At 48.2% G+C, this 25035-nt stretch overlaps 1 protein-coding gene across 1 annotated transcript in view; it reads right to left on the minus strand.

Moving 5' to 3' along the window:
* Positions 1 to 25035, minus strand: part of PDLIM4 (PDZ and LIM domain 4) — a 46250-nt gene that overhangs the window by 8992 nt on the left and 12223 nt on the right. Inside the window, exons 2-4 of the mRNA XM_009562333.2 lie at positions 22307 to 22458; positions 16241 to 16325; positions 2226 to 2404 (exon numbers count right to left, since the gene is read on the minus strand). Of these exons, the coding sequence (XP_009560628.2) occupies positions 2226 to 2404; positions 16241 to 16325; positions 22307 to 22458 (416 nt within the window). The remainder of the gene's footprint in view (positions 1 to 2225; positions 2405 to 16240; positions 16326 to 22306; positions 22459 to 25035) is intronic.

The raw sequence follows: 25035 nt of genomic DNA on the forward strand, positions 1-25035 counted from the left end.
GAGGTAAGGCCTGTCCCAGGAAAAGCCATTGAACCAGGGAAGTTAAAATCGTCCCCTGTTCAGCTCCAATTGAGTAACACAGCTAAGGCTGGCCCGGTTACCAGATGCCTTCAGGAAAGAGGGCAGCTGCTTACAAGTGCTGCAAATTGCTCTGCCACACATGGAATTTATTGCAAGAACAGGTAAAACAATGCATTTCATCAGTTATGCAGCGACAGGGCATCCACCCCCCTTGCACCACCGTGAGGGCATCCGGCACGAGAGTGGGTGCTGCTGCCAGGCACAGCCGTGACAGCAAGCCTTACCACCCACAAATGCCTCTTTTGAAGTCAGGATTTCTGTAGGTGACTGCATTAAAAGATCCATTTGCTGAGATAGCCCTCAGCTTAAATGAGAAAACCACACCAGGGGGCTGCGCCGCGCCGAGGGTGGGCCAGGAGAGCAGCCCCGTGACTGCGCTCCCAACCACATGCCCACCACCAGCATCTGGACCTGACGCTGCTCCTTGTCTGTACGCAGCACGATTGGGGTATGATAGCAAATAGTAATTTAAACCATCATTCCAGTCCATTCGCTATATCAAAACATGAAAAGCATAGTTCAGAATCAAAAATATTGCTGGTATATGTTTGGGTGTCCTGCTGAGTAGAGATGAATTCAAACGCTATTGTGCTTCGCTGAGGCCCCAGAGCACAGCACAGCTTCATGGGAAGGGGCTCCTTTTCCTTTTTAAGGAGAAGGCCATCCAGGTCATTACAAAAAGCAATAAAAATAGCAAGAGCCCTGAACCCCATCAGACAGCTGACCACATTCTAGCCATCTCAGACCCATTTTCTCCACCAGCATTATACTCATGCCTGCTCAAACAAAAATAAAAACCACACACACAAAGAAAATCCACTTTCAAACAAATTAAAAAAACCAAACAAAATTAACTTTCAACGAAAAAACAAAGCTCTGTTTTCCGGGAGCGGCTTGCCAGCTTCTCCCATGGCTCTGACCTCTCCAGATGAGGGGCAGAAGTCCTGTTGTTGGTGATCAGGGCAGCCGAGGACCCATCCCTGAGACTCCAGGTCAGCCCAAACTCTCCAGGTGTGCCCCGAGGTCCTGCCTGCCCCACCGCAGCCCTCGCGTACACACTTCCATGAGAAAGGGCAGGTTTTGACCAGTCCAGCCTGATCAAGCACAAATTCAAAGAGAATGCACTTCTGACCCAGTTCTACTCAAACACCCGAGCTGATCTCCTGCCTTTTGGCTCACATGCAGATAACGTCAGATTTTGTTCTCCGTATTTCTTTGTGCAATTCTCTCTTCTTTCCAACTTCATTAACTTCCCTGGAGCAGCCCAGGGAATGAGCTGGCTCAAAGCATCACTGAAATACAAATTTGAGCAGGCACAGGCTTCCCAAGCTGAAAGGAAACTCTCTTTACTCTTTGTATTCGACACAGGCATTACTTTCTCGCAGGCTGTTTTGCCAGTCTGGAGGAGCACAGATCAGCAGCAGCGTAAGCCACACAAAAGCATCGCAGTGCACAACATGGCCTGTCTCAAAGTCAGAGTTATCCACCCAAACCATTCTTGGCTACACAAAAGCTGTTTCTTTCTTACAAGCGTTATTTATTTCCCAGCCACCCGGACAGCTGCACTGAGCAGATCTTACATTTAGAAACATCCCAGTTCACTGGGTTTCATTTTCTCTGTGGATACCTCCAGCTCCCAGGCCAAGCGTTTGCTCCTGGGTCTGTGGTGGCACAGTCCCCACTCCTAGGAGGGCAAAACCCTCCAAGTTTCCTTGAATATATACTTTGAGCCAAGATACTAACAGCTGTGCCACCCCTGAGCAGTAACCTCAGCCTGGGAACAGATCTGATGCCGCTCATCTACCTACCCCACCGGCAACAGAAGATCTTACGTTGGTCTGGAAATCTTCATCCAACTCAGAAATAAAGGGTTGAACATTGCTTCAGCATCACAAACTTAACCTCACTTGATGCAGTCATTACCCATGGCCACTTTGTTCAAAATTTGACATCTCCAAGCCTCCTTTTTTTTGGTGCGGGTTGTTTTTTCCCCACCTACCCTCAACTAATGGAGCAGGAACTGAACCCAGCATCTCTAGAGCTCCAGGACCTCCAGGAGCACCACAGCCTCAATGCACATCCCTGAAACGGAGTTTGCATGAACAGCAGTGGAATCCAGAGAGGGAGCAATGCCATCGTCCTACCTCTGGGCAGGAGCGATGTGGAGCCCGCTCAGCTGGCCTGGCAGAGCCGACTCGGGGCTGCTGTTAGCGTAGAGCCGGGTTGGGTTGTGGTGTTGCATGTTCAGCATCTGCTTGTTGTCTGTGGGACTGCCACCAGCCCCGTGGGACACCGACCTCCTGTTCTGGGCAGGCCCATTGTCCTGGAAGAGAAGAAAAAGCAGGAAAAAATGAGATTTGCAGTTCTTAGTACAGTGCGCATGGAGAGGCTGTGTTGGGACGTGCAGTTTGCAGTAATAACATTTTACAGTTTATGGAAAACAGAGATATGCAGCAGGAAAAGGAAAACTCAGACTCGACCTGCAGTTAAACCTTGCTGAACTATGCAGCTTTCCTTGGTCTCCAACCAAACAAACTTGCCTGTTTCTCCTGGGTGAGCCATTGCCAAGTATTCTGCATTTATTCCCTTGTAAAAGCATATTTGTTATTTCCGCAAAAGAAAGGCTGCGAGTCTGCTTCTCATTTCGCGTTACATCACTGTGAGAGCACTTATCGCTCTCCTGACTTCGGGGCAATCACTCTGACTTTCATTACCAGAACATGATAAACCCCAGGCCTGGCAGCTTCCCGTACAGGTTGGGCAAGACCTGAAGCCAAAGGGCCAATCCCAGTGTTTTCACCTACTTGCAGCCACCCTCGTCCACAAAGATCCATGTTTGTTTGGGGAGATTTTCTCCCCAAATAAGCTCCGACATTTACAGTGTCAGAAATGCATCGGTCAAGGGTTTAGCTTGGTATTCACATTTTCATTTGCTTTTTAATTCCCAAGGCAAACTAAGAAAATCATTTTATCGTATGACCTCAAGTCAGGAACCCAGATGCCATTAAAAGACTGTTTTTCTGTATTATTTTACCTCCATAAAACATTACCTATGCGTTTTTCCAAGGCGTTGTTAGTCAGCCCCGTGCACACACACAAATCCAACAGTACCCAGTGCTGACCTTGCCACCGGCCACCTAAGCCAGGCTTTACCCGGTGCACTCAGCCTGGGGAGTGACCAGCAGCCCCTGCCCTCGAGAGCGGCTAATTCTGGGGAAAAGCCGCAGAAAACCGGACACGGCCTAAGGACACTCACCGGCTGCTGCTATTTCCAGCCCTGTGAGTCAGAACCACGCCTCTACTGATGGAAGAAATAGATGCCGCTATTAGAGGCTGTAATCTCTTTAATCTGGTTCAATCTGTCTCAGGGCAGACCCCCAGCGATGCTGCCTTGCATCAGCTTTGCAGGAGATAGAAACTGATGCAAAACCACGCAGAAAAAGAAAACACCATCCTGTGAACAAACAACAAAGCGCGTATTGCAGAGCTCTAATACAAAGCTTACTTTTGACTAAAATAATCCAATAAATACTAATTGGAAACAAATGCCTGTCACTGGGGCATAGCAGAAAACACTGGCGCTCCCAAGCCTTGTAAAAATGAACAGCTAGGAGAAATAAAAACCAGATCCTGCTAGAAAAAGACCTTGGAAGACCAATTCTTTAGTTCTTTCAAGGGAAAACTTCCATTGATAAAAACTGGGCTTAATTACAAACTGCAAGATAATGCCTTTGAGGGTTTTTTTCTTCTGCCACCAGCTGAAAAACTGCAGACTCCAGCACTTCCACCACCTTGAAAGCTTCAGCGCCGCTCCTTCCACAGCATGCATGCACACACACGTGGGGGAAGCTGCTTCCAACATAATAACTTCAAATTATCTATTAAAAAAGGAACTTCGTTGCCAGGAATAATATAATTTTAACTGTTCCCCAATTTATACTCTTAAAAAAAACCACAACCAGGCTACGGGTTTCCAATTCCCAGATTTACGTTATTATTTCAAGGGAAATAAAGAAACCACTCTCATCCGTGACAGAGAGACGAAAAGAAGGATCATAAACATTGTGGGGAAAGAAGCAATGGTCCGTGCTGGTCGGCAGGCCGCTGGGAGCTACGCAGTTATGCTTTTAACAAGCCATTACTGCTCATTACTGCGCACGGGGGCCCAGACGCACGCGAGGTCTGAGGGAAGCGGCGTCTGGAAGCTTTGCCTGCAGAGGACAGGGCAGGGAACTCTGCTCTCCTCTGGCCCCACGAGCTCCTCCACAGCAGCAACACCCAGGCCCTTTGCTGGGGAGCACAGCGCTGGCAGCTGTTTCTGCAATGAAAACCTCCTCCACCCAAGCGCCTGGAGACGATAATCCCCACGGACTTGCTTTGATTCAGGGTGGTTTATAAAGCACTACCCATTCGTCCCTGTTAAGCTCAGCAGGTTGCACACCAAGAGCAAACGTTGCTATAAAGCTAACACTTATTGCTTGGGCACTCTCCAAAAGGGATGAAAGCCCGGTGATGGAAACAGGGCATCTCGGAGCCCTCCCCGCGCTGCCAAGCTGCTTGGCATTCCCATCCCTGGAGGAGGAGGATGCCTGTGATGGTGGCAGCTCACCACAACATCTGCTCAGCTGTGTTGTAAAGCCACAGGTGACCCAGTGGCATCCATAGGGATCAACAGGGTCTTCCTGATGGACACTAGGGCACTCCCCTTCCCATAACACCTACCAGATCATGACCATGGAGTGGAATGAAGCAGTGGATATCCCTCAGTCTTTTCCATCAGGTTCTTTCCAGGCTTTGGAGAGCAGTGCTTCATGCTGGAGGCAGCTAATGGATTTGTGGGAAACACACAAAAGGTATCTATCCCTCTGAGAGCACACCAGCCTTTGCCTTTATTATCACTCTCAGTTTCTGTGTCACAAAACTTTCCTGTTGCACAAAAAAAGCTGCTCCCAGACTGGGCTCAGTTTCCTTTTTTCTCATCTCAAAGGCTGTTTCAGTGTTTTTCTGCAAGGCTTTGCATTGTGCAAAACACTCATGCATTCATTCTCGGAAACCTAGAACCAGATGGATTTCTTTCCAGTTCTCAAATTCAAGATCAGAAAAAATTTCCCCCTTTGGGACCTAATTTACTTTTCTCTGCTGGCTTTTTATGCCTGCTTTTTATGTCCTCTCTTAAATTAAAAGGGTTTACAAGCCCTTCCTAAGAGCTGGCCTGCAAAGTTTCACTGAAGAGAACTTTTTTAGCCTACGAAACAGAAACTATCAGTGTGTTTTCTCACGCTTGCCTTCCAGGACCATCAATTACAAAGCATAACCAACTTCCTGACATGCAACATTTGGAGCTCCTGGAGCCCAGGCCTCCCCATTCCTGGCAGACACGATTCACGCAGCTGTCCCACAGCAGATAAACATAAGGCAGAACTAAAAAGGGGCTGTTTGGACGGATGAAGTCCCAATGCCCAGGAGCAGGCGAGTTCTGGGGTGGGTTTGCGTGTGGCAGCAGTACTGATGCAGCACGATGTGCAGCGTGTGCCCATGGGCAGTGCCCACTCTGACCAACCTTCTGTGGTCACCACCTTGCTGGAGACCCCCAGCCTGGCCCTCAGCCACTGGGGATAGGGATGAGCAGAGGAAAAGGGATTACTTGAAGGAGGCTGAGCCACAGCGAAAGAAAAGAGATGATCTGCAGCAAGCACCTGCCTTGGCCACTCCTTGTCAAAACACCTCCTCCTCAAGATGCATTTATCAGCACGCCGTGAACACAGCCCGTGCCTTATCAGGCTCACGCAAGGGCTGCCCTTACTGTATCCAGTATTTATATCCTGAGGAGCTATTTGCAGCTGAAGGAAAACGCGACACGGCGTATGGGAGTGTTTCTCTTGGCAAGAGGCACAGGAAGTTGGGGCAGTCGCACATACGTAGCTGCGGTAGGAGTAGCGCTGGCAGCAAGCGGCGCCTTGCCTGGAGCTGCCGTGGGGCTATAAGCACCAACAAGGCACCTTGGGGTAGGTCTGGAGCCTGAGCTACTGCATCTCCTTCCACGGACCCTCAGACACCAACACCTGGATGCTGTCTGCTTTGCCTGCGCGGAGCTGCAGCTCCCTGCATACAGAGTCTCAAGCACGTTCTTTGGTGCCACCACTCATTAAGGCAGGAGAAGAGAATTCATTTTTGGATGCCTGGCTCCTGTCAGCACCACACAGTGCAGCGAGAAGAACACAAAAGGACTGATTTTCCTTTTATATTTAAGGGGAAGATCCTGAACAACAGGTTGCTTGGAATTAATCCTGGAAATTCCTCACAGAGCCAGAAATAGAGGTTTTTCCTTCCTTCTTCTACAAGCATTATCCTATTTCTAGCAAGTTCCTCTGTTCCATGCCTGCTTATTAGCAAATCTCTTTTCCCGTCTATCAGCTGAAGGCATCTCATTTAGCTGCAGCGTGATGCCTGGACGCAGCCAGCGGAGCAAGGAGCACAATCAGCCAAGTAAGGAAGCACAAATGCTTTTCACAGGACACATCGTTTTCAATTTCAGGAAATGTATAGGGGAACATTAAAAGAAGCAATCTGAAGATTTCAACAGAAATACAAATCTACTCTGTGCCTTCCCTACCCAGAGCTAATGCACACTCTCCGTAATGAAGATAGGCTTTGTCCGCTCATCACAGTTGTGCTCCTGACTCTGCTGGAGTAGCTGAATTGAGGCACTTACACCCCCAGGATTTTTAGTCAAACCTGTAATAGGACAGAAAACTCAAATTTTAAAAGCTTTATCAAGGTAATGACTGCTGAAATAAGTGTTCCTCTAAGTAGGAAAACAGGCGGCCAAGTGGGAACTTTCAGAAGGTTTGAAAAGCAGTCTCAGTCCCTGTCTCTCCTGGAGAGAATTTGTCATAATTTGAAACCACCTTTTGTAGAGTCAACAAAAAGCATAAATCTCTTTAGATTTCTGAAATACATCCAGGTGAGCACGGCATTTCAGCTGCCTGATTACCAGGAATAATGTTGGGATCCAAAGCTGGGAACAGTTTAACTCACAGATTTACACTTAATCCTGTCTCCTGGTGAGCAGAAATGCCGTGTTCCTGCCCGTCCCAGCTGCCCCCAGCCATGCCCTCGGGCGCGGAGTTCTGCAGAGCTGCTCAGAGAACACCCTATATGAGACATGATTCCTTAGGAGCTTTGGGAAATCCCTTTTGTATCCTGACACACTTTGGTAAAATACAGCCAACCTTACTTCCTTGAAGTTTGATCATTCGGCTGTCTCAAGCTCTCTTATTGTTATGGGACAAGAAATAAAAGGAGATATATTGGGGCTTTTTTTGACATTTTTCAAAATACCTTGCTTGTCCCTCCAGGCTTTTCTAAATTCAAGTCTTTATGCTCTAGAAATCACAGGTTTTAGACCCAGCTTTAGAGAACATCACACTTCATGCTCTGATCCAAAGCATTTAAAGTTCATCGACCCGATGGCGTTTTAAATTAGACCCTTAAAAGGCCAGGAGTACAAATGAAATAATCTCATTTTCCAGACTATCAGACAGAGATTAAAACTGCAGATTGGCAGTTTGAGAGGTCAACAATGGCTCTCACAACCTTCACATATGCACCTCTACCCATGGCCTGATTTGGAAGGGCTTCGAAGGACGGTAGCTTTGGCATACAAGAGAAACCTTCCTTGGGAGCTGGGCCAAATGCACCTCCAAAATTGTACCTGCAAGCCCCAAATCCATGCTGAAGCCCACCTGCGCAGTGCTGGGAGGAGATCTGCAGGGACAGGACCAGCAGCAGCTCCGGCTCCAATGGTGCAGGCGCCCAGCTGCAGCAGGCATCGCCTCCAAGACGTTTATTTTCCTAAGCCCAGGGGAGCCAGTCCTGCTCTCCCTTATAAACACGCGCTGCAGACCTAAACAGAGCTGAAGGTCATTAACGGCTTGGCTCAGCCAAGAGCAATTCTCAGTGTGATGTACTTTAGATCCACTCTCTTCCTAAAACCAGAACACGATCAGTCAGTGTCAGCTACGCGTTTGCTGCCAAAACGCTGAATTAGACACGAGCATTGCTATTTGTGCCCCAAGAGGTCAAAGCATCCCTTAGCCATGGGGTCACCTGGAAGAGGTACCTCTTGTGAGCACGCTTCGTTACTTGTGTCCGTCCCGCAGCGGCAGCAGGATGAACATGCCTCTGGCTCCTCACCAGAGTTTGACTTCTCTCTCCCTCGCTCGGAGCTTGGGTAATCGAGCCCAGCTGCGCTCCGCAGAGAACCCGCCAGCGCTTCTCCCACTGCCTCTGCAATATATGGCTAAAAGATGTGTCCCTGGCGTCGGTCCCTCCGCTGCCTACCACGGGAGAGAGAAGAGGCCCAGAGTACGGTTCTGCAGAACCAGGATCATGTTTATGTTACTATTAGCGTTATTAGGAGACAATCGGACCATCTGCCTTGACAGCTACACCCGAAGGAAGCTCAGCTTAGAGCAAACCCACCACGGTTCCTGCAATGTCGAGAGTGGTTTGAGACCCATCCCCACCGTGCCTGCAGTCCAACGCACCCAGAAAGCCTGGTGATGGACTCCCCCCAGCTTCTCCAGTTGGTGCCTGGCATCACCAGCTGCCCAGGGAATGGGACCAGCTCAGACCCGGCAGCAAGAGGAAAGGGTAGGATATGGGCAAGGATTTTCTTAAAGCAAAGGTGCAACTTCTGCCCATGGCTGCCTTTTCTTCTGACCCAAGGGGTACCGCCAGACTTTGGTGACCTGATTCTCACCTCTCCTGGCAGAGGACTTTCTGTGGGCAAAATTTCACTGCCTTCACTGCTGCAAGTCCTCTTTCATGCAAACGTGACAAGCAATTGAGCCTAAAGACATATTCCAGCATATCCTGACACCAACACATACCCTAGCATATCCCAACACTCTTTAGACTGAAATTCAAGCTCTGCACAGAAGACGACTGCAATACAGTGATCCCTTCCCAACCGCAAAGACAGTGCTTTGTCTCTGATAAACTGGTTCCAAAGTCCCAGAAATGGAAATCTTGTTATGACCCCACAGAGGATCTATATGGGATGAACAGCACTGTTCTCATCTGAATGCAAATAACAGATTTACACTGCGGCTGGTGTTCGCAGGAGCAGGATCGATTCTCCAGCTCACTGTCTCGAAGGAAGTCCTGTGGTGAACCCTTAGGTCAAAGCCTGCCCCAAAGCCAGGGGAAGAGGATAAATTTTTAAAGCTACATGCATTTTAGCACATATTTCCCTACAAGCACAGTTCAGATGTCCCGTTGAGCTGACAGTTTTACAGACTAAGTAAACTCCAAACTAACCGTAAAAAGCTCTAGTAAGTACAATCCAAATATTTAGCTCAACTCAGAAGATTAACAGATAAGAAAAAAGGCCGGGTGTAGTTTGCTGAAGCTGGTGAACAAAGCCCGTGGGTTATTTTACGGGATGGAGTTTAAATATTCTGTCAAGTTCCTATTTCAGAATACACCATGGTCTGAAGAAAACTTTACCCAACATGTCCTTCCTAGCACTCTCCTTTCACCGTCATCAGCTGAGCACCAAATTTGTTTTTCAGATCTCTCTAAAAGACTAAATTCTTAAAATCAGATGGTCTTCTACTTAAAAGGCTGCAGCCAACGTTCACATGAAACATGACTCAACGCAGAGCCTGGCTGAGCCCCAGCCTGCCCGCGGCCCCAGGACGGTCTGTACCCGGAGAAGGCACGGCTGTTAGTGCACAGCAGGTGGGATCTTGGGACAAAGGCTCAAAATCAGCCCCATGGCCTTGTGCCGGGTCTTGGACATGCTGAAAACCACCCATGGGTTACGTCCTAGTGGACAGAGGTGCAGCCCCTGCAAGCTTGCTAGGGTTTGCTTGGCTTCGTGGTCTTGAACCCAGCAGTCAGGTCCAAGACTCGTTTTAAAGCACTCACTCATTTCTACACTACATGCAGCGATTTCTGCTGAAACCCCTGCAAGCTACTGCAAAAGCATTACATGGAAGTCTCCATGGCTTTCTGTTTAACTGCTGCGATGTCAGGGAGCAGGCGCAGGACAGCCCCACCATCTCCCACCAGTGTGGATTTCCAACCACAAAACCAAACCCCACTGTCACAGGTAAAGCACACACGAACCCTTACACACAGCAGCCTGCCCTTGTTTTTCAGGAAGAACTCCATAAACACAGGACTCCAGGAGGCAGGACCTGATCGAAAGCACCCGCTGCCAGGCTGGGGCTCACCCTGCTGAGAGCATCGCATCAGGAGCAGCAGCACCAGAGAGGTGAAAGCTGAACACTTCCTACTAGGCTTCAATGATGTGTCACTTTTGACGGCTCTAGCCGGCTTGACAAGAGTCACCGGAAATTTTTCACATTGAGAGGGAAGTTTCTAAACCATTTGTAAACGATGGTTGGGAACTTTACTTCCAGGCAGAAGACATCCACCTTTTTCTGAAGGAGTCCTCTCACAAGAAGCAGCTTTGTGATGTAAAGTGAGATACTACTAAAAAAAGTGAGTTTAGGGTAAGCTAGGAAAATATTCCAGCTTTCCATTGGCCCATGCACATGTTCTGCACTCCATATCGTACCGCATAAAGACAGCATACACCTAAGCCAGGAGCAACCACTCACACTTAGAGAGTTAAGCTACACAGACCCTGCTTAAAGAGCAAACACTTCTCCACCTCGGCATGGTGACGGCCACCAGTGTGGGGTGGATGGCTCCCACAAACACCTTCTTCCCCTGGGAGAAGCCACAGCTCTCATGCGACTTAACGAGCTCAAAAGGGACTTCAGCTGCAATGCCACAACTTTACCCTTTAAGCCACCTGGCTCCCCAGCGGTCTCTTAAAAATCCACAGCAATGGAAAAAAAGCTACCCAAGACCAGCAAGAATGATTAAAATGTGTTTCCATTTATCTTGCCTGCTCCAGCATGGAAAGCATGTTTTTAATATCAAGGGTGCAAGGGGGTGTTTAACAAGCAGACAGAGGAGGGCTTTGTACAAATGTACCAGTTTTATTAATACTTTCATCAAAAAGCAAACCAGCTGGGGATCACACGCTCTGCTGAACCACAGGGCACAGGATATACCGGCTGCGCTTTCAAAACACCTTCGGACAAAGCTCTGCAGATCAAGCCCTTCAGGACAAGACTCATAAATACACTGGGACAGGAGAGTACCTACTGCATCGTGGCCAAGGCTCAGGCTAGGAGTATCTCCAGCTCTCATAGGCTTAAGACAACCTCAGTCACAGTTTCACATGTGAACAGAACTAATCTTTTTGAAGCTGGGGAGCATCCTTTCCAGCTTACTGTCTCTTCTCTCCTCCCAGTGGGGGAATTATTGCATTTTCAGGTGTTATCATATCATACTTTCTGATTTTCTTTCCATAACCACTCCTGGCAGTGAATCAAGAGGAAGAAAAGCATCACTGGCAACAAGCTAAGCTTCAGACTACAAAAGTATTATGTGCTTAAACCCCAAAGATGCCAATTCCATCAGCACAACTTATCTGAACATCTCTCTCTGTAAAAGCCAGGGTAAGGTACGCAAGAAAACACAACAAAAACAACAGGATAATGGGTTTGGGTTTCATTTTGGCATACTCCAATGCTTCTACTCATTAATAAAGACGAGAAACCCAGCTGGAGTCAAAAACGCGTCTCTGGCTCTCCTGCTCACAAACAAGCCCTGGCAGTGCCCTGGAGAACATCCCAGCCCTCTGCGGCAGGAGCGGCTGCTCCAGGCAATGGGAGGCAGCCGCCGCAGCCCCGGCTCTCCAAACACCCAGGCTGCCATTTAACAATCCTTCCTACCAAAGAGAGTTTCAGGATCCATTCTCTGCCCCTTCACCCACTGGTCCGCTCCGCACTGCTCTCTTCCTGCAAGGAAACCAGGGGACCATAGCTGCATCCCTCTTGGATCCAGCATCCCCCTGCACCACGGAGACAGTTCCCTCTGCACATCCTCACCCCAGAAGGCCAAATAAGCAACTGCAAAGAGCAATTCATTCATCCTAAGTGAGCAACAAGGAAAGCTGAACTGGAGAGTTATTTTTTCTCCCTGTGGGTAAGAACAGAATCACTGAACTACCTGCGGTTCCAAACCAACACTTGGTATTTCTGAGTACACAAGCAGGCAGTTTCCTTCCTTATGTTAAGGTCATCCCTGAAACTGATGTTATCAAGTAAAATAACAGGGCACAGAGCCGTGCTAACTCCTTCTCCAGTGGAGTTTATTATTTCATCTTAGATCAACCCACATTATTATTATGTTGGTACAGCTCCTGTTTACCTTTAATGAAAGCCAACGGTTCCAGTTTGTTACCTAGACAGAAGAAAACACCATTTTGAACTTCCCATTCCTATTTTTCTCTCTATCCCCAGACTGTTCATTCTTCTGTCACATACCAGGATTATTGAAGCTCACTCAATAAAGATGCTAATTTTTATAGGAGGCACACAGAGGACCTCACATAAAAGGTTACAGCTACAACAGTTCAACACACTACAGCGGCACCAAGAAAACTCCTTTGCTTGCAAAGGATTCCACACTACATCACAGGAGAAAAATGAGCACAAATGCACACCAACTTGTGTGTAACTGCGGCACCCAGTGAACTGGATCAGCAGATCTGGGTGGTGTGTAAACCCCTGCCACTGGGGTGTGAAACGCTGCCGGAGCATCCACAGATCAGGGACGCTGCCGCTCACAGCAGCCATCAGGATCCAGCATGTTTCTGCTATTAAATCAGCCCTCAAACATCAGACTGGGAGTTCCCATGTGATGGGAACCCAGTCTCGTGCCAGGGCATTATCTCATCCTTTGTTTTCCCTAAAGCGCGAGGCAGACGCTTTCCCCCTCCTCTGCCCCAGCCGATGCCTGCGCCAGCGCTGTTGGACAAGGAGTCCGGGGTCCCAGCGAGAGCTCCACCAGGAGCAGCCACGGCCCATCCTGCCGCGCTGACCAGGGGAGGAAGGAAAGCCAGTCACTTTAGGAAAGGAAAGAGGAGGCTTTAACCCCCGGTTCACAGAAATAAACCTGGAGCCAGTTAATCAAATGAGGAGTCATTCACCCTTAATTAAAGACGACCAGCTCTCCTTGGCTGTGCAGGGCTCAGTCAGACGGCCTGGCCTGGGAAGGGCACAGCACTGGAGAGGATGGAGGCGAGCAGGACCAGGAGCACTGACCTTCTGCCCCCATCCCTCCTCCTAGGAACGACAACGGCTGCCGCTGTGCCAGCGGGGTGGCACTGGGATGCCATTCCCACCGGGACAGGGCTGACGACTGTCTGTGGGAAGTGCCTCTCCCTCTGTGTGCAGCCAGAGGAAACCCAACCTTCCACCCCACATACCTCACTTTATCCAAGCGGCCAGGTTTGGGAGGGCTTGCATCCTATTCCAGCTCTGGATACTCGCTGCCAATTTAATTTCTGCTGTAATTATTCTCACACCCAGACACTTGATGTAGTGTCAATTAGTGCAGACAGGGCTCTGCCCCACAGCCCATGTTTCCAGCCCCCCCGGCCAGGAAGCTGCCAATTCTGACAGCATGGGAATGGTCAAGCAAACAAACATCCTCTCCTCTTATGAGCACCACATGGCAGTCTTTTGACTAGGGAGCTCAGGCTGCAAGGAGCCAGAGACAGTGGGATTTCCAGAAACTGATGGATCGGGTGCTCTCGCCATCAGCAGCGATGTCATGGGTGTGTGACGGCAATCCTGACTTCACGTGACGGTACTGCTGGCTGGAAAGCACCAAGCTGTCCTGCTCCCCACGGGTCCCACTGCCACCTACAATCGGTTCTGACAAAGATGTGGTCCTTCGCTATTTAGGATGCGAGTTTGAATGTTATGGAATCTGTGTCCTTCTCTGTAGACCCCTGTCATTAAGGACAGACACATATGGAGTAACTGATAATCAAAGTCTGCTTTTTTTTCAGTACTATTTCATGAAGGAAACTCATTAGCATCCTGTTCAGTGTCATTTCTGCTGTGAACAAGCAGCTCCCTCCATTTCCAGCTTCTTCAGTTGTGAAGGCAGTTATTCCCTGCAGTCATGGTATTAATCAAAGGTTTAATAAGGAGGATTGATTACATTCTTAGTCTCTGAGCAGGGGTTTTCCACAAAGCTCAACTGACAAACCACAACGGATTTAGAAACGGAGGAGAGCTCAGCAGCTGGTCCATACCTCCAGCTCCTTTGCACAAAAGAGAAATGAAAGCCTCACCGCGTTCAAGATGAAAATTACACCTAAATAAACTAAAATGTAATTGTAGGGTACGTGCTTTCCTAGAAATCCCATGGATTTAGTCAAGCAAGAATTACTGCAGTCTCAAGTCAAAAGACTTTCAAGACATCTTTGCCCAGGACGATGGAAATGTTGATAGAATAAAAGCTGGAGGAAGGGAAGACACATGCTCCACATTACTGGAAAGGCCACTTGGGGTAAAACTCTCAAAGCCCTCTCAAGGACAATCCCACACCTATTTTTGTGACATGAGGACAGAATTCCAGAACAATTCTTTTTTTCCCTGTGTTTCAAAGCAGATTGCTTTTTTCCAGATGCAAGGAAGTGCACTTAAAAGCTGCACACTTTGAGCCAAGCTATCACTTCACAATGAATCTTTTCTTTCTCACAGTCTAGTAAGGGCTTTTGCTACAGAAGATGAATGAATACAGAGGGGAGAGCCCTGGGTCATGTGGCATTGCTCCACAGGCGACTCCAGCCGTGACCAGGAGCTCTGCTCCCAGAGGACGGGATGCCTGCTACAAGGATCTGCGTTCTTGGGTGCTGATGATCACCCTTAGTGTCACGGAAGTCAGAGGACATCTGCAATAACGCAGGGGTCAGGACAGCTGCTGGCATGGATCCCAAGCAGTCGGCGTGAACCACGCTGCATCCTGAACATCACTCAAGGCACAGTCGGTCTGGGGAGGGAGAAGAGTCACCCAACGCATCTCAGGGGCAACCACAGCCAAAGAACTCTAATGTATGCACAGTTACATTACATCCCCCTTCACCTCCTTTCTGGGAAACCCAAAAAGTCATTAAGCAAGACGACATGGGGATACAGCCACTGAAAGAGAGAGCAAGAGCAGGAACCTGCTGTCCGAAGCCATGTATTCTTGTTCACGCGCCTCTCTCGGTGCCTTGCTGCAAACACATCTGCTCCGCCCACTGAGTACTCCCCAAATTTACACATTTTCAGTGGAGGTCTGGATTCAGGAAAACCCATCTCTACCCCCTCATTATATTTTATGTAACTGTCTAATTTTTAAAGAGATCCATATGTAACATATATTAATAGCCAGATTCAAATCCAATCTGCATTAAACCTCAGAAATGTTTTATCTGGCAGTGGGACTGCTGCACATTTGTTCCTCATTTCATATTATTCATACAGTTTTGGGCACATCAGAGTCTATTAAGAAAACATATCTGTCAAAAAAGATTGCTGTAATTGACTGATGAAGCAAACATGGCCAGAGCTCAAAGCCCAAGCACGCAGATCACCCTGCTCTGTCAGTCAGCGCAGGAAGGACCAGCAGAGCCACGAGTCGCTCGTGTGCAATTGCAGGGTGGGTTTGCTGGTGCTGCTGTTCTGCAGTGTCAGCAGCCCCAAACCCCTCTGCCCGCTGCCCCCAGGCAGGAATGCAAAATATTTGCCAATTCTACATGGTTGCAATGGTCAACAGATTCACAGCCGTGATGCTACAGGTCTGTTCCTCATAGGGTATGGAGGATCTCACCCCTGGCCTCGTTATTCGGTGGAGTCTCTGTTGCCAGGGCTCTCTCCCCACTCCTCACCAAAGGGAAACGAGGCCAATACCACTCGTCGTCATATCATCCCATCCTCTTCCACCCCTGCTGGTCTTGTATTCCTTCTGGACTGAGCCGAGAGAGGGCTGTGGTGGGACAGAGCTGGGTTTAGCCCAGGTCAGTGCAGGGATCTGGTGCACCACAGCAGCCTGGACTTTATTGACCCAAGGAAAGCACAGCAAGACCTGCACGGAGAGGTCTAACAAACATGACGCTTTAAAAGCGCACACAGAAACTCCTCAGTCTCTGGAAAGACTGTGGGCAAAGGGCTTTCCTGATTCCACACTTGGGTCTCCTCTCCTCAGAAAACCAAGGTTGCTGCTGCCGTACCTGCGGTTCCGGCTCGATGTTGATCCGGTACGCTTGAGCCTTGCCATCTTCCAGAACAGGGGGGGACCAGGTCTTCCCTTCGGCTCTGCAATGAGAAATAAGTGAACTGAAATTACTTTAAAAAAAATGAATTTGCAACTGAAATTGTTGTAAAAAACAAACAAACAAAACCATAAAGAAAACCCCAAACAACAGAAAACAGACTTCTTCAAAATACAACAATCAAACCCCAACACAAACAAATTTACAGTGTATAGGTCTGCCACAGAACAGCTAGATATGTATGTTTGCCTAAAATTATCCACAGACACAGTAGAGTGGTAAACACAGAAGATGCCAGTTCTATCCTATTAAGATCACGAAGCTCAAAGCCATTCTTCAAGTACAGGCTCCACCTCAGTGTGGAGTTCAAAATACAAACTTGTTTCAGTTGAATAAATCAGTAAAGAGGCTTGTGGAGTTCTCATTTTGCATGCTCCTGGCTTTGCCCCTTTATTCTGGCACTGAACCCTTTAATGTATTCCAATTGTGTGTGTCTCTATATGTGTGTCTCTATATTCCCTATACACTTGACCACAGGAAGAATTACATAAATGCCTTCCAGGGAGAAGACTTACTTGACCCTGTATGAATCATTTTGACCTTTTCAACACAGGTACCAGATAGAAAAAGTGCTAAAAATACAGTTTCCATTCACAAATGGATCTTTGGTCCTGCCAAGCCAGAGCAGGATGCCGCCACTGCCCAAAGACTTTTCCGTGGGTCTGATGGGTTTTCCTCCTGAGGTGTCTACAGGCATGACTGGGGGTGGTGGGAGCATAGGAGAGCTGCAGGAGCCTGAGCAAGGCCCAGCATCAGCTTTTCTGGATACTAAGAGATTGAGATGTGTGATAGAAAGTACATGATGTACAAGATAAAGTTTTCAAATGCAGACTCCTCTGTTTATCCTCACAGCCTATGCAGGCATCGCTTAGTGGAAATGCGAGGTCTTGTTCTGATGGGTACAGATCACGCGCTGCAGCCAAGCATCCTTCGTCGGACTCTGGCCCCCACCACATACCACGTTCGGCTTTGGTTTAATTATCTGCAGAGTCCACGTTTGAAAAATAAGGAGCATGGTTTTAACCCAGGAACCCTCTAGGTGGATTTTCACCTTTGGTATTTTGCACCTCAACCAGTCAGCATATAAACCTCCCCTTCCAAATCCAAGGGCTGACCCTAAACACACTAAAGGAAAGACTCCCATGGCTTTAACACTCTGGATCCATCTCCTGAGGATTTAAGCATTTGTGGTCTGAAACACTACTCGGAACTACCATCAGTTCTTTCAACAGGGAAGAACTTGGTCTCTCTCATGTCTTGTTCCATTTGATTATCTTTACCATAACAATTCTAGTTTTGAGGCTGGGACCCTTCTTTTTCAGCCGGTCTTTCCTACTTTTTTTTCAGTAAAGGAAGCTAGCCTTTCCAGGAACGGCAGCATTCCCAGCAATCCCAACTCATTTATTACCACGATGCAGCACTGTGCATATTGTTTCCACATTGAGAATTTCATCCGGAGGCCCAGAACAATGAAGTGCCTAATCACACCGTCGGAGACCATCATTATAATTTCCATGCTTTTGTCCTGACACTGAATCCGCCCGACATGTGCTCGCACTGCTGCTGAGAAGGGGCAGTTACAGTGATCCCCTCGCTCAGCTCTGGAGCCCGCGTGCCAAACACAGATTAACAGATCCCTGAAGACTTCAGCTTGCCAGTAAATAAGAATGGAGACTCGGAAAGCGATCCTGACTGCAGCAGATAAGAGCGATAACAGTAAATCCGCTCTGCGTTAAGCTACGGCATTTGGTCATCAGTGCTGCCCGCCCTTTCTACTCGGAGTGTTCCAGCTCCCAATCCTCCTAAATGAACAAAGATCACAAAAGCAGCTAAACTTGTGTTTTCCAAAAACCATTCTAGGCATCTCCACACTTAACAAAAGACACGGCCAGACTTAGGTTTGGGTGTAGAAGTCCATTTGTCACTAATGCTTTTAATGATTAAACTCAAGACTTCACCATCAATTCTTTAGAGTGGCCAAAAGCCCGTGGTACGATCAAGACGGCCTTGTCCAGCTTCTGGCGATGGCCTGAGCTAAGCCAGGCTCACCTCAGCCACAGCTTCCACTTGGACCGCTCTGAAATGAAGCTGATACGGCACAATTTAGGTTCTATTTAGCACTTTTAAAGGCAAAGCAAAGGAGACAGGGAGAAACAGTAGCCTCACCAAATAAAAATGCAAGTCATAAGATTGATGAGCACTTACACTTTCACAAGGAGACTCCCTCTTTTCCCGTGGAACAGCGGAATACAAGGTAATCCAAAATAATTAAGAGATGACTCTGAGAGTACGATGCTATAAGCAGTTACTGCAGTATAAGATGATGTTCCAAGCACCCTAGTCCCCCTTAGGACCACCTGTGCCCACACCCCTGGCAGGACCAGCATCTCCTGTGGTCCCCCAGGACTGGGGAGCCGAGCAAGCTCTGGGGCAGTGGGAACCTGGGGGGCATCACGGCCAATCCAAGCCACCTTGACCAACAGTCAGAGCTTTGTGTTTAGGCAACAGCAAAAAACAATCATACTTTTCTAACGTCATGGGTGAGGGATCAGACGTCGCACTCAAATGTTCCGAGTCGTTTAATTTACAGCGCAAGGATGGGGAAAAGCGTTTTCAGATGTGTTGTAAGGGATTAATGTCAGCTATGTGGAAATCATTACCCTGCACTAACAACGCTCTGCTCTGTTTTAATGGCTGCTAGGACAATCCTGAGAAAAATAACTTGACCTAGGTTAGCGCCAGACCTTCAACAGGGGCTTCGTGGGAAACGAACCCACGAACAAGACATAACTAGAAAAATAAAGCTGCAGACACCTTTTATCCCACGATTTGTTTTCTAAAAGATTTAACATCATTCTCGAAAGATTACTTGCATATGCTCACATGTTCTACCAAAATGTTTTTTCACCTGGTAATGATCTGCAAGTCTGGGTCTCTGCATTTGCGGAGCTGCTTTTAAGTTGCAAGAATTCCTGGGTCTTATTGAATTTCTAATTTCTCGATCCCCTTATAAACTAACATTTAGCACTTGGGAAAGGGCCAGACCAGACCTGGGATGCTGCTGTCTGCTGTTGTGCAGCAGTGCAGGTGTGAGTGGGTGACAGCTACGCAAGCCTCCAGTGCAACCCTATCACTGTATTTCACCCCAATCCCTATAGCCCCTTCTGGGTGTGGTGAGTCCAGGCTTCTGCTCCTCTCCTGAGCGCTACTGACCTTCTGTGATGGCACATCACTACGGTCATGACTGACTTTTACCACCATCAGCCTCGTAGGAGCTGAACTGAGTCTGGATGCTGCTACAGCCGGTGAGTCTCCAGGACTGTGAAGCTCGCTTTGATAACTGTAAGGTGACGGATCCATCCCTGCAGCCTGATGCAGGGCTTCCACCAGCTGCAAAAGGAGCTGCGTGCCCTGAGGGATCCTGCTTGTCCAGGGTACACAGAGGAGAAGCTGTGGGATCTCTCCTCCCTTCATTCCTCTCAGCTGAAACCATCGCTGTGCATCCAGGCTCTGGAAAGCTGCCGGTTTTCCTTTCTATTGCTCCTCAAGGAGCTCCAAAGGGGAAGCTGTGATTCACTTTTTCAGTTATACTTTTACTGGAAACTTGAAAACATACATTGTCATCCTTCCCATCTTCCTGCCTGTGCAGCTCACAAATGGAACCCAACAAAACCTCCATAAGCGGAGGGAGGTGAGAAGGAGGCTCGGAAGATCATCAGCTACACGAGGTTCCACGGACTTCGGGGGCTGCACGCCCAGAAGACATTAGTGGGTTTTCTCCCACAGAAACTTACTCCATCTCTGTACAGAAAGCAGGAATAAATACAGAATCTGTGCACTTGATCCCTCCAAGCAGACTCAGCAGAAGCCGGAGCATCAGTCCTCGTTGTCTCTCTGCACGTGACATGTCACACTGGGAAGCGCAGGTTGGTTGTCCCCTTCCCAGCTGTTTTCCCAGTGTTGGCTCAGGGCCAGCTCCTCCAGGAAGGATGCAGCACTAGCCTTCATGGTCCCAGATGGCAAAAGAAGAACCTTTTGGGCTTGCCTTCCTACTCTGGCACAGGCAGGCAGGCCTGGGCAGTGCTGCCAAGGACTTTCCAGCAGTGTGCGTCACCAGGAACGGCATCAGTGAGGACACAAGGTCTCCTGTTTAGCACCCAAAGTCCTATGGGTGCTCAAATCTCTGTTCTTGAGTGACGGTTTCAGCAAAGCACAGCTTCAACTTGATTTTATAGCTGCTTTTATTTGAGGCATAACCTGATTTGAAATAACAAGTCTTCCTTAATATCCAGGGCTGAGGCATAACCACGAGAGATGTTAATGTTCAAAGGAGTTGGGAAGGCTGTCTTTAAAAGAGATAAGAAAATACACAGTAATACGCAAGCAAGAACTTGGCAAGCTGCACTGCCGAGCTGGTTACCTCTAGGCTTGTGGCGTGCACTTGCCTGGACGCTGACTGTCTTCCAGGATAAGGAAGGGTTGATTGTGAGAAATAATATTGATTCTAATGCACAAGTACGTGTTCACATGAACACACATCACCACAGAAAATCCAGATGTGATTTATCAAGCCTGTGTTGATGGATCCCTTTGTTACTGTTAGAAAACAAACCAGCTTTTCCATCCCAGGTGATCACTGTCTGGAGACAGGACACCCAAGCTCTGCCAGCTTCTCACTACGCTGTGTGTTCTGCTGCCGATACTCTCCAGACAGGGTCTCCTCAGCCTCCCCAAAACCCTGTGAGAGATCAGGTGCAGAGCTGCCCAGAGCTCTGCTTTTCTTTGCAAGCCAGCAGCCTCTATCGTTAGAGCCACCTCCTGTCTCCTGTGGGGTTCACAACCACTCCAGAGAAATGGGGTGTCCCAAGGAGAGAAGATGGTTTCATCTCCACTTTCCCAGGAGCCGGCACGCAACCGCATCAGATACACTGGCAAATGATGTGGCTCCTTTCTGCCAACACAGCCGCACTGTTTGCGCCATGGATCTTCACTGCTGCCTTAAAACTTCGCTTCCTCAAAGGTCCCAGTGCTGCTGACCCCCCACCTCCCTCTGGAGCTCAGCATAGCTCCCAGGGAGAAGCCACAGCAGATGTGCTTCCCAACATCTGGCATGGTCCTCCAGCTGCCAGAGGCATGGGAAGGGGTGCTCTGGGTGCTGCTTTCCATTATGGTGTTTGGTAATTACATATTCACGTTTGACCAGAAACTGTTTTCTCCTTTCAGACTGACCAGAGGAGCAGATCCTGCCATGCAGTTGAGTGAGAGAAAGTCATCAACCCCAGAGTGACTTTCCTAATGACAGACCGTGCTCACTGATCTATTTGCAGCCCCACCACATGGTCACGCCTGGCTGTGGCCGAAGTTTGCATCGCAACAGAAATCCCTCTTATTTCAGTTGTTTCCTCATAAGTATGAGGGAGAGAGGTTGCCTGTACCACATGGAAATGTTTTACATGCTGATTATTTATTCTGCCCACAAAGGGTCAGTCCTCCTGCTCACTCATCTCTCCAACAGCATATCCAAACATCTCAGTCAAGCAAATTCGATAAACAGGATAATTAAATCAACCCATCATATTAAATGGTCTCTCTGCATCCCCAACACCTCTGAAACCCCAACGGGCCATGTTGTCCTCGAGACATGCTGTTAGATCACATACGAACTCCCCCTTCTTGTGTTCCTCCCCACATCCTTCCCCCACTCTGATTTTCCTATTGAGCTTTCTATTCAAAGGGCATTAACTGACCACAATGGAAATTACAATGGAAAGCAAAAAAACCCCAAGCCCTCATTTTGCTTCAAGATAGTCTAAAAAAAGTGAATTTGGCAAGACCTTCAAATGACTGCAGGAATGTGACAAGAGCTGAACCTGAGGGCACCTCTGCTCCGTGGCCAACTGCAAGCCTTCTGCAGAAGAGCCATCAGAGCTGACCCAAAAGCACATCAAATAGAAGAGGACCTACCTGTTCACGGAGAGCAGTAGCTGGTCTACGCATGCTTTGATCTTGTTTTGTGCTTCTAGGTGCGTCATGTTCTCCGTGCTCTCTCCGTTAATCGCCAAAATAACATCTCCCGGGCACAGGTTGGCCATGGCCGCTTTACTGCCAGGGTTAATCTAGGCAAGGAAAAATAGATGGGTTACTTAAAGGAACGCACGGTTTTAAAAAGTTCAGTTTCTTGGAATATGCAGCAGATAAAGGGAATAGTTATCCCTGGAGAAGTCACATATGTTTTGCATCTATCAGAGGCTGGATGTCAGAGCCAGGACTCTCAGGTCAAGCCCAATGCTCCAAGGGCCACCTTCTACAACAATGCTCTTAAATGAAGAGATTTCTGTCAACCCCAGTCAGTGTGTGACCAGGTCCTCTTTTCAGATTTGTCTCTTGTTCAAAATAACACTCTACCCTCTTTCAGGAGATGCTTTAGACTCATTTGGCTTGCAGGCCTTTGATCACGCTGTGAGAGTCATTCCCTGAAAAGCACCCACAACCCTCTTCTTGGCTAATTAGGAGACGAGCACAGTCACCCCAACTGCTTCCTGCAGAGAGGTTACACTTGACATCAGTTTTTCCTGACCATCATTCTAATGACTTGCCCTTTTCTAGTCCTGCATGGAATATAATGCAGGTCATTAAGGCTCCACAGCTCTTTCCCCCTGGCTTTGTAAGGATGCCAGGACCTTATAAAATCCCTAACGTCTTTCCTGAGGAACTAATGACAGGCCCAGGTACTGTTTGTGGTCAGCCAAGAGACCAGTCCTGCAGCCCATACAAGTGTTTCCGGAGAAATTAGCATTTCATATACATCAGCCTAAATTGGATTTTGATTCTTGCAATAAAACAAAATGATGGAAGGCATAGGCAGGACAGGTAAAAATGTCTATTTAAGCTCTTAATAGTTCGTGCTTGCCCTCTAATTTCCTCTTCAGTCACTCAGAGCACCTGCCTACGCTGTGTTAACCAGCCACAGGGTTCAGCAAGTGAGAAAGGACAGGGGCTTTTCTCACTTCACATAAAGCATGATGGTGTTTCCACACCATTTATTCTTCATTTACATGGGTCTAATCCCCTCTCTCAGGCAATGGGTCTCTGCTCCATCCGCCCTGCTCAAAAGATCCAGGCAACTCTACCCTCCACTACCCCTCAGCTTCGCCTTGCCCTGGTGCACGGGCGCAACCAGACACCCAACAGATGTGGTTTTTCAGACAGTTTGAGACCAAGTGCCAACCGTTCGCTCCATGGTGCCCACAAACCCACCAGACCACCATCAAACAGGCAGTCTTTTAAAAACCAAGGCATGCATGCCTCCTTGTTTTCATCTTATGGCCACGATACAACTGAAACATGAACCTGAAGGTGTTTGAGGAGCTCCAAACCACTTTTGTGCATTTAAGCAGAGCTGGCAGCCTGTATTAAGCCCTTTGTTGTGTTGTCAGAGTAAATCAGCATTTGCCATTTGGTCTTCAATGGTTTCAGCCAGGCTATTTTACTCTACACAAAACCTGCCTGGCCAACTTCTTCCCTGCTCGCAGGTTCCCCTGTGACTCAGCTCAGAGCAAACACCAGGAGGTACTTCGGAACACAGCACACATTAGCTGTAAAGCTGTGACACGGGACGTTTCAACCCAGGAAAGGTTTTTTTTTACACCCTGGCATGCATTTGCTCCATTGGCCTTCCTTAACCCGTGCATGACATGGCACCCAACAAGCATTAGTGGCCCTTCTACAGCCCTAGAAGCTGCCAGACCCACCAGAAAGTCAACCAGAAGCTCAACCAGCACCTCCAAGGAAACATCTCCACGCACTTGCCTGTTATCTGCTTTGCTCTTATCTGCTTCCCTTTGCCCCACAGCTCGGCTGCCAGCAGGCTCTTGCACTAACAGACCTTCAAGTTGACCCAGGACAGCTGTATTTTGTTCTTGTCTATTCAATGCTGTCTACACGTCTTATGGATTTTTCTCCCTGCCCTGATCTTAACCAGATTTCAGCTTGCTTGGAGAATAAGCTGTTCATAAATGGGGCTCTTAGCTGTTTCCTATTTTTAGATTCTGGTTTATTTCAAATTATTTTGGCAGTATCTGTATATTAACATTTTCTGCTAGCTGTGGAGATGAACGAGGGCTTGAGATGGAGCTGCACTCCAAGAACTCATTAATTTGAGATACAGCATCGGAGTCACGGCAGCTTGGGAATCAGTATTGTAATGTCTATCAGGTCCAAAGTTTGGATTTTAGTGAATAATGTTTAAAATACTTCAAACCAAGTTCTCCTAACTCACAGCTGCAAAAAGCCATTGACGCTGAACACGCCATAAAAAGCCCTACAGGCTGGATTATGGCTCAGGACTACGTTTGAATCCTCACACAGGGGTCCCACCTGCTTCACCCCGGGCAGCCCACCGCAAAACCAGGATCTCCATAAGGACAAGGATGCAATTTTTAAAAAACATAGTAATTTCTGTAACGGAGTCTCTGCCTGAAGTGAAACGTCCAAGAAAGATGACCCTCTGTTGTCACATGGAAATGAACAAAGACACAAAGAAGAAGCAGAAGGGATGTGGGTGTCTTGTTGAGGCAGCACGCACGCCCTGCAGCGATGATCTCAACCCAGAATCAGCCTCTTTTCTCTACAAAGACCAGCTACTGCCCAGCGGCTGCTGAGCATCGACTGATATAAACAAGTACAGGGGGTTT

Source organism: Cuculus canorus, chromosome 14, assembly GCF_017976375.1.
Source record: "Cuculus canorus isolate bCucCan1 chromosome 14, bCucCan1.pri, whole genome shotgun sequence".
NCBI lineage: Eukaryota > Metazoa > Chordata > Aves > Cuculiformes > Cuculidae > Cuculus > Cuculus canorus.